This window comes from Populus trichocarpa, chromosome 3 (assembly GCF_000002775.5).
Source record: "Populus trichocarpa isolate Nisqually-1 chromosome 3, P.trichocarpa_v4.1, whole genome shotgun sequence".
NCBI classification, from domain to species: Eukaryota; Viridiplantae; Streptophyta; class Magnoliopsida; order Malpighiales; family Salicaceae; genus Populus; species Populus trichocarpa.
Window position 1 is genome coordinate 19869165 of NC_037287.2, and position 9537 is coordinate 19878701.

The 9537-nt window shown below is 36.4% G+C and overlaps 2 protein-coding genes across 2 annotated transcripts; one reads left to right on the forward strand and one right to left on the reverse strand.

Moving 5' to 3' along the window:
- The first annotated feature begins 394 nt into the window (after positions 1-394).
- On the forward strand, positions 395-2625 carry LOC7460239 (probable cinnamyl alcohol dehydrogenase 1). The gene is made up of 7 exons (XM_002304764.3): positions 395-481; positions 881-984; positions 1085-1198; positions 1346-1576; positions 1666-1951; positions 2058-2208; positions 2301-2625. Exons 2-7 carry the CDS (start codon positions 896-898, stop codon positions 2495-2497), a joined length of 1068 nt encoding a protein of 355 aa, XP_002304800.1. The 5' UTR covers positions 395-481; positions 881-895; the 3' UTR covers positions 2498-2625.
- Positions 2626-3075: 450 nt separating this feature from the next.
- On the reverse strand, positions 3076-8500 carry LOC18097180 (receptor-like protein EIX2). Its single transcript, XM_052451676.1, has 2 exons — positions 6985-8500; positions 3076-4964 (listed from the first exon to the last, which is right to left on the reverse strand). Exons 1-2 carry the CDS (start codon positions 8476-8478, stop codon positions 3258-3260), a joined length of 3201 nt encoding a protein of 1066 aa, XP_052307636.1. The 5' UTR covers positions 8479-8500; the 3' UTR covers positions 3076-3257.
- Positions 8501-9537: the final 1037 nt, after the last annotated feature.

Here is a 9537-nt window from a genome sequence, read left to right on the forward strand (position 1 = left end):
GCCATCTTAGCCTCGCCAACTGAGCAGCAAAAAACACGAGTAAAGAACTAACGATGCTGGCATGCTGCTAGACCATGGTATTTAGCTTCTAAGCCAAGACAACGCCGCCTTTAGAGACGGGCCAAGTCCAGTCTCATGCAATTCTACTGTCGCCGCAGTCGTCACATTTGTACCGTTTATCACCCATTATATGTCACCTATGCAAGCCCCCTTCAGACCAAACAATGTGTCATTTCTGAGTTACATAGGTCACCCTGTATGTAAGAGTTTGCTCTCCTTTTCCTTTCTGTAGACACCAGTCAAGGAATTGGCCGCTATTTTTTAACAGAGGAGTTTTGGATTCTATACTTTGACTCGCTCCTTCCTCTGAATAGAGTATTGGATGGCTATATAAACTAAAGAAATCACGTTGCTCTTGCACACATACACACCACCCACATCTTCAGCTACCTTAACCACTGATATCCCAAGCCATTCTCAGGCAAGCTTTATTTCCTGTCTTTCCCACCCTTTTCTTTTCTTTTCTTTTCATTTTGCAGAGTATAGCTTGTGCTTTTCTTGATTTGTTCAGGATTCTCTTGCCCTTGAATTTTCTTGTATCATGATGTATTGATTGATCATGTGAACTGTGCTTTGCAAGTTATTCATGCAACCAAAACCATATGCTTACACCCTCTTTAATTCTGTTGATCTAGTGTCAAACGTTTTTCCTTCATGTTCCAGGGACGAGATTAGCCCCTTAACCTTGTTGAGTTAACATGCTAATATTGTATATTGCAAATTGATTCAAGGGCTAGCTAATAGTACTTCATATCTATTTGACTTTCGGTAATAAGTATCAGTCTCCTTAATCTTCTTGATTAATTTTATTGTGGAGCAGATCATAATTGTTTAAATGAGTTCCTTTCAAGAGGGAAAGGACTGCCTTGGGTGGGCAGCAAGAGATGCCTCTGGAGTTCTGTCACCTTACCATTTTAAGCGAAGGTAACGAATATCCACCCATGATAACTGGAACTAACTCATTTCTTGAACTTGTACTCTGAAAGGCTGATGTAAAGAATTAATTTTGAGGAAATCTATGCAGGGCAATCGGTGCTGATGACATTTCAGTGAAGATTACATACTGTGGAATATGTTATGGTGACATAGTTTATACCAGGAACAAACATGAAGACTCAAAATATCCTGTAGTTCCAGGGTATGCATTTCACTATAAATTTTAGATCTCACCTACCTGTTTAAGATTTTACGTTGATATCGTTCTTTGACAAGATATTAGAGGTTTAATGACCAAAGTGTTTTTTTCAATATCTTTCATTTCTTCATGGGTTTTTGCATCTTACAGACATGAGATTGCTGGAATCGTGAAAGAAGTAGGCTCCAATGTCCAGCGCTTCAAAACTGGTGACCCTGTTGGAGTGGGAACATATATTAATTCATGCAGAAATTGTGATGAATGTAATGAAGGGCTAGAAGTGCAGTGCCCAAATGGAATGGTTCCCACAATTAATGCTGTGGATGTAGATGGTACAATCACAAAGGGAGGATACTCTAGTTTCATTGTTGTTCATGAAAGGTTATGAGCTTGTCAAAAATACCAGTACCTTTGTTTTTCCTCTGTCAACCTTATGATCCTTCCCTGCTGACTGATACTTTCTTGAACAGGTACTGCTACAAGATACCTGAAAACTACCCTTTAGCTCTAGCAGCACCTTTGCTTTGTTCAGGAATTACTGTTTACACTCCCATGATCCACTACAAGATGAACCAACCTGGTAAATCTCTAGGGGTGATCGGGCTAGGAGGCCTTGGTCACATGGCAGTGAAGTTTGGCAAAGCTTTTGGACTGAATGTAACAGTTTTCAGTACAAGTATATCCAAGAAAGAGGAAGCCTTGAATGTCCTTGGAGCAGACAAATTTATTGTCTCGACTGATGAGGAAGAAATGAAGGTAGAACACCCTGTTAAAAATCTTTCAGATCACTTAATATTAAGGTTCCCAACTTCCAATCCCATGTTTCATTATTAGTAACCAATAATTTTTTTCTGGCCTGCAGACCTTGTCTAGAACTTTGGACTTCATAATTGACTCAGCATCAGGAGATCATCCATTCGATCCATACATGTCCCTCCTGAAGACTAATGGCCTGTTCGTCATGGTGTGCTATCCAAAAGAAGTTAAACTCGATCCTCTGAGCCTTTTTACAGGTATATTATAACATCAGCACATCGTTTTTCATTTTTAAAGATTGTGAAAACTATACATATTACTGATTGATGCTTGCATTGAATTGTGCCAGGTATGAGATCGATTACTGGAAGTTTCACTGGTGGGACGAAATTGACACAAGAAATGTTGGAGTTCTGTGCTGCCCACAAAATATATCCGGAGATCGAAGTGATACCAATTGAATACGCTTATGAAGCCTTTGAGAGGATGTTGAAGGGAGATGTCAAGTATCGATTTGTGATCGACATCGAGAACTCTTTGAAGTGAAACCATAGGAAAATAAGAGGATTTGTTTGGTGATCCTCACATTTGTACTGTTTTGGAGTGATTCCATAATAAAGGAAATGACTGAATCTTTGTCGATTTCGGCGTAAAGCAGAGTTTTATTTCCATGGTTTTGAATCAAAAGCCGTCGTCCTCCACTCAATTAACAAAAAAAAAAACACCTTGGCTCAAGGATTGACGCTAGTCATTGATTTACGGTGCTCATAGTAGCATAGAAAATCTGTGCACGCAACGAAGGAGGTGCGCCGATGAATGGTGTGCAGATACAAGGTAGAAAAGAAATAGGAGACCAGCCTGGTCCTTTCCAAGAACAGATAGAATTCTGTCTGTGAACAAATAGGGATGAACACAAAGTAACAGCACACTCTAAACAATTAATCCAACCCTATTTCTTCAAATTAATCTTTTTTACCATAATTTGCTTATTTTCAAGAGATGATATTCAACTACACAATTTACTGAATTTTCAAGCTAGCCACAATAATCAAATTAACCATCAACATATTCTAATAATAGTGAAATAAAAACACCATTTATTTATTTATTTACGTGGAAAACCCTCTAATTAATATAGAGGTAAAAAAACCACGTTCGACTTAAACTTTTATGATGTAAAATAAAAGCTTACAAAATTACAAAAGATTTATGATCTAGATAATACATGAAATAGTAAAACACACACATACTTTGTCTACACTACAAACACTTGTTGATACATACATATATACGTATATGATATTTATTACATGAAACGCCACCAAATTTGGTCTCTCAATCTGTCCAAGAAATGATAATATACGTATCTCCACCGTCTATTAAACATTAAAGGACCGACTACACCCCAGAACCCCACAATGAAACCCAGTACCATGCTCACATAGAACCACCTACCCTTGAGTCCATTGCCATCCTCTTCCCTTTCATGCTCAACATGAAACTTGTTATCCACGCTGCAATTCTTGGAGAGTGGAGGTCCACAGAGCTCGTTGCCACTGAAACTAGATGGACCAAAGCTTTGTAATTGAGTCCCTGAAGGAATTCTTCCCCGTAGTCTATTGTCGGATAAGTTCAAATGGCTTAGAAACGTCAGATCTGACATGCTTTGAGGGATTTCGCCAGAAAGTTGGTTTACAGAAAAATCCATGGATTCCAAATATCGAAGGGAACCTATGCCTTCAGGAATTCTTCCTGTCAAGGAATTTTGGGATAGATTCAAAGATTGTAATTCACTGAGACGTGTAACTTCCTCAGGAATCTCCCCACATAAAGCATTGCTGGAAAGGTCGATGCTCCTTACGAATTTAAGAATAGTACTGTACTCGACAACTTTTCCTTTCATCACAAGAAGCACATTGTCAAAGGTAGACGATCCACTGTCCAAATAAATCTTTCCAAGAGAATCGTTTCTTGTAGCCATGGCACTGAGTTTATTGAAACAAGTTGGTATACTCCACGAGAGGCGATTATGAGCAAGGTCCAGGATTTGTAAAGAAGCTAGATTGCATAGCTCTCTCGGTATGCGGCCATGAAACTTGTTTGCTCGCATGTTGAGGACAACCATGCTTGAGAACCTCTTTCCAATCCATGCTGGCATGCTTCCGACTAATTCATTTTCAGCAACATCAAGTGTGATCAACTTCGTACAATTTTTCAACGAAATTGGTAGTTTACCTGATAGGCTGCTGTTGCGAATGTGCAATGACTCAAGCAAGCTCAAAGCTCCAATGGAATCAGGAATGTTGCCACTGAGTTTGTTGTTGCTCAATTTTATCGCCACCAAATATTGCCAGCTCGACCAACAATCTGGTATCACTCCAGATAAAAGATTCTCTCCGAGGTTAAGAACTTGCATATTCTTCAACTCATCTATCTTATGGCATAAGAAGTTGAGCATGGAACCTGAAAATGAATTGTTGGAGAGATCTAATGCACCCACATTAGAGAATATACTTGGTAATGGACCCTTGAATTGATTCGAGCTCAAGTCGACTAAAGGGTAGGAAGCAGTAAAATCAAGCTTGAGTTTACTGGGAATCACCCCTTGGATTTGATTGTGGGAGAGATTTAAATACTCCATTCGAAATGACATGGTCCAAAACCAAATAGGAATAGTACTCGAAATACTCGAGTTAGAGATATCCAAATATGACAAATGCTCAAGTGGACGAACCCACTTGGGGAATTGAGGCCCAACATTCCAAGATCTCAAATCAATGAACACAAGTTGAGGAGGAATCCAATCAGGACTTACTCTCAAATTCAGCTGGTTTCCGGCAGCAGAAAAGTTTCTCAAATTTTTGAGGTTTGCAAAGTGAACTTCAGAAACTTCACCCTGAAATAAATTGTGAGAAATATCCATCTCTTCCAACTTCGTAAGCTCCCCAAAAGATTTTGGAAGAGTTCCATTCAACTTATTATCAGAGAGGACAAGACTTCTTAAGGACACTAATTGTAATGTTTTGAATTAATAAGTAGGAAAATACAACAAAGCCCTTGGTGGCTTAAAGAGTGGGTATAATTAAATGAGGGGTATTGTAGTAATTGTATAAAGAGATGATATATATAAATAGGAAGTAAAAAAATGAAAAAAAAAAGAGAAGAGGGATCTGAAAAATTGAAAGAGTAAACCGTGAGAGAGAAAGGAGAAAGAAGAAGAAGAAGAGAAAAGAGGGAAATTAGAAAGGAAATAGAAAGGAGTTGGAGGAAATAAGTAAAAAGGTAAGATTATGTATAAATATATATTAATTAAGCTTTAATTTCGATTTTGATAAATGTTAGGGTTATGAAATTTGTGTTTTGGGTTTGATTGATGAGTTAATTTGAATGTTATAGAGTTAATTGTTATGGGTATTTGATTATTTGGATGATTTTGAGAGATTGAATTGAAAGATGATGATTTTGAGTTATGATTTTGTTTGAATGGTGAAATTGTGTTAGAAATTGGGCAAGAACAGTAGGTTTCTGTTAAAAATTCTGGGTTGGAGGTTGAAGATGACAAAATTTCGGTTTGGTCCCTCAATTTTGGAAAATTACAGTTTAGTCCCCAAACTTTGGAAAATTTGCAGATTGGTCCCTGGAGCATATTCCGAGATTCTGAACAGAATAACATATGAATTATGGACAGAATTACTGTATAGATAAGAGAATTTAACACTTTCAATTTAGTCCTTCAATTTGACAAAAATTACAATTTAACCCTAAAAATTTGGTAAAATTCCAGAATGGTCCTTGGAGTATAATGAGATGATCTGGACAGAAATGAGGACTAATTATGGTCAGAATTTCAGTATATTCATGGATTTATGATAAATTTCAGTTTGGTCCTCCAATTGGACAAAAATTGCAATTTGACCCTTAAAATAGGATAAATTACAGATTGGTCCCTAGCTGTAATATTAGCCTTTTCAGATTAGTTTGATGAATAATTAAGGGTTATTTAGTGAATTATTGCCAATTTTATTAGTTGTTTTATTATGGATTAGATTTCGGGAAAACCGTTAAATTTTGGGTTTTTGAGAAAATTGACTAGTTAGTTCAAAAACATATAGGGTTACGGAATACATCATTAGTTAAGTTTATTAAATAGGTTAAATGTTATTTTGAGTCGTTCTTGAATATGTCTCCTTTGTATTCAGATAATCCTGATATTCTACCGACAGGACGTCAGTAGGATTTTCTTCGGTGTCTGCTTTTGGCTTCTGTTTGCTTTTGAGTCAGGTGAGTGGATAATTTTCCATATGCATGAGAAATAGTATAAATATTTGATTTGTTAATATGAATTGAATCATGCTTCTTGATAATATATATGTTGATTATTATCCTTATTTTGATAAAGCATGATCAATTGTTGAATCTGAATTCTTGATATGAACCAGTATATATTTGGGATTGACTTCTGAATTGATAGCTCCTCATTTGATTGATGTCATGAGTTGAGCCTTGAGATATGAATATGTCTGTTTGAATATGATTATGAACCTATGGTATGTCAGTCAGAATACCCATGCTAACAGGGTAGTGTTAGTCTTTGTGCACATCGTATCTGAACCCTAGTTGGTCGGGGGAGTCACCAACCTGTGTGGACTGATCATCCCACAGTACGGAGCCTCATGCTCATTGCATTTTGATTTTCTGACGAGTTTTACCATATGACATTCTTGTTATGGCCAATTTGAGAACACTTCCATAAGAACCTAAAGCCATACTTGTATATATATTTCTCATTGTTTTATTACCTCGTGTGTGTATATTGAACGTTATCTACTCACTGAGTTGTTGAACTCACCATCTCATTATTTATCCTTTTCAGGCTTATAGCTTGATAGCAGGTCACTTTTGTTGGACTTTCCGAACCTGCTCTTTTGGTTGTAATTTGTACATTTTCCTTTATGTCTAGTTAGTGCTCCAAAACTCCGAATTTATATTAACTCTTGTATTAAGACAATTCAATTATATTATGAAGTTGATTTTGTTATTAATGCTGCGTTGAACTCTGATTGAGTTATGATAAGTTTGTGTGTAAGTTTGGGTTCGCATAGGTATGGAACCTTGCCTATGTGCCGGTCATGGATCCGGGATTCGGGTCGTGACACTAATTCTCCTAAAGCCATTGGAATTGGACCTGAAATAGAATTAGACCTTAGACCAAGGTAAGCTAGATTCCTAAATTTCCCAAGATGGTTGGTCAACTGACCAAATAATAGACAACCAGCCAAGTCTAATGACTCAACCTCTTCCGAAACACATCCTAACAGCACTTCAAGGACCTCAGCAATATCTTGGTTCAGTTTAACGTTTGACAAGGACAGTGTCCTCAAATTGCAAAGTTTTTTGAATGATCCCGGAATTCCTCCTTCGAATTTGAGCTCATGATTTAATGACAAGTCAAGGCTAATCAAGGAGGTCATGTTTCCGATGGCACTTGAAAGAACACCTTGCAAGTTGTTGGATCCAAGATTGAGGAGCTTAAGATGTTCGAAACCATACAACCATTCGGGTATAGAAGAACTGAAGTGATTGATAGATAAATCAAGTGCCTTAAGCAATGTCAAGTTTTGAAGACCATTCGGGATTGGACCTTGAAAATTATTATTTGCCAGGTTAAGAGAAAGAAGAGTTTTAAGATGAGAAACCCATCTAGGAAAGTTTAGCATGGAAATTGCAGATTCATCAACATAGTTGGATGACAAATCAAGAATAGAAAGGGATGAAAAGTTAACGTAGAGAATTGGAGGAACAGGAGGAAGTTGGCAATATGACAAGTGTAATTCTACCAAAGAAGGGAGTGTGTTTATCACCTCTAACCAATTAAAAACGTTACCAAGATGCACAAGACTTAAATCAAGAAATTCTAGTGAAGAAAGTTGAGAGAGCCAATTTAAATTCTCAACGTTGAACTGGGAATAATAATCATGGAGATTAAGGTAGTTAAGATCTGAGAGATTTCCTAGTCCGTGAGGAATCGTACCTGCAAACCCAGCATCTGAAAGGTCAAGGTGTTTCAAGCTCCCTATCAAGCCAATGAATTTGGGAATTTGAACTCCTCCAAAGTCATTGTTTCGTAGGTCTAAGTACCTCAAATGCTTCAAGCTGACCAATGAAGGATTGATCCTACCACTCAAGATTAACTTCAGATAATCTTCATATTGAGTGGAAGCACCACTAGAAGCAAGATAGTCTGCGAAAGAAATACTTCTTAGACGGAGCTCAATGACATGGCCAGTTACATTGTCACAAATGACTCCACGCCAAGTGCAACAATCCCCTCCAAAACCAGCCCAAGAAGCAAGACGGTTTGAAGGGTCTTTGAGATCATGCTTGAACTTTAAAAGGGCATCTCTCTCAATCTGGCTGCAACCTTGAGTAAAGCTTCCATAGCTGAAGCAAAGACTAACACTTACTACAAGGAGCAAGGAAAGGAGAAGAATGTTAACAGGAATTGAACTCATTGAACCCCGTAGCATATACCTTGTTAAAGCTAAGTATGGTGTGGTGTGCTTGAGAACTCTTCCAATTAGGTGATATATATATATATAAAAACACATTTGTGTTTTACTGTAGCTCAACGTACACATTACTTTGGATTGCGACATCAAAACTACTTTTTTGTTCTTGAGTGGAGAAAATTTATGGTTTTGAGCTTGAGTTTTGTGTCTTTTTCTCTGACCAAGTAACGTTTGGAAACAATGTGCATAACTATTAAAGATTTTTTTTGAGACTCTTAACTCTCTTTTTTTTCTTGTATTGACGGGGAAATTTTAGATTTTCCAATCTAGAGGAACAGTCATGTCATAGAAAAAAAAGTCTGTCTGTATCTTTCTTTCAAATTTTCTAAGGGCAAGCCATGGAGTCCATACTCGACCACCGGTCAAAAAATGCAAAGTGGACAGTCTAAATCCAGAAAATTCTTTCTTTCTTGTGCTCATGAACGTCAACAGAATGCATTATGGGAAAGATAATTTTTCCAACAAATATTAAACTCAATCCCATCTAGTGAGCTCATTTGAAAGACCTGAATTTGAAATCTAAAGTTTGACTGGATCAAATTTCTCAAATATTAATATATTGAATTATGTTTAACCGATCAAGTTATTAGTAACTGGGTTTACTTGTTCATACTCTATTTAAATTCAAACAAGTAGCATAAATTATTATTTTTTAAAAAAAGAAAGAACAAAAGTATATTATTTTAATAAAAATAATTAATTTTATAGCTCATGAGTTGACTCGATTACTTAATGATCTAAGTTCTTTTTTGAGTCCATCTTTTTTTTATTAAAGAAGAAGCTAGTTATTTATCTGTTGTTTCTTAATGTACATGAATATATTGATTTTATTATTATAAATATTGATTAAAACTATTTTAATGATACATCAAATTAGATTTGAGAGAACAATATTAAGAAAACGTTAATAAAAGAACTGCCTTGTAATAAGATTTTTCAAGTCATAAGATTTCTTGATACTGAAAATCACAAGAAAAGATAAATCAGAATACTTTTCTTAACATAATCAAAATATTT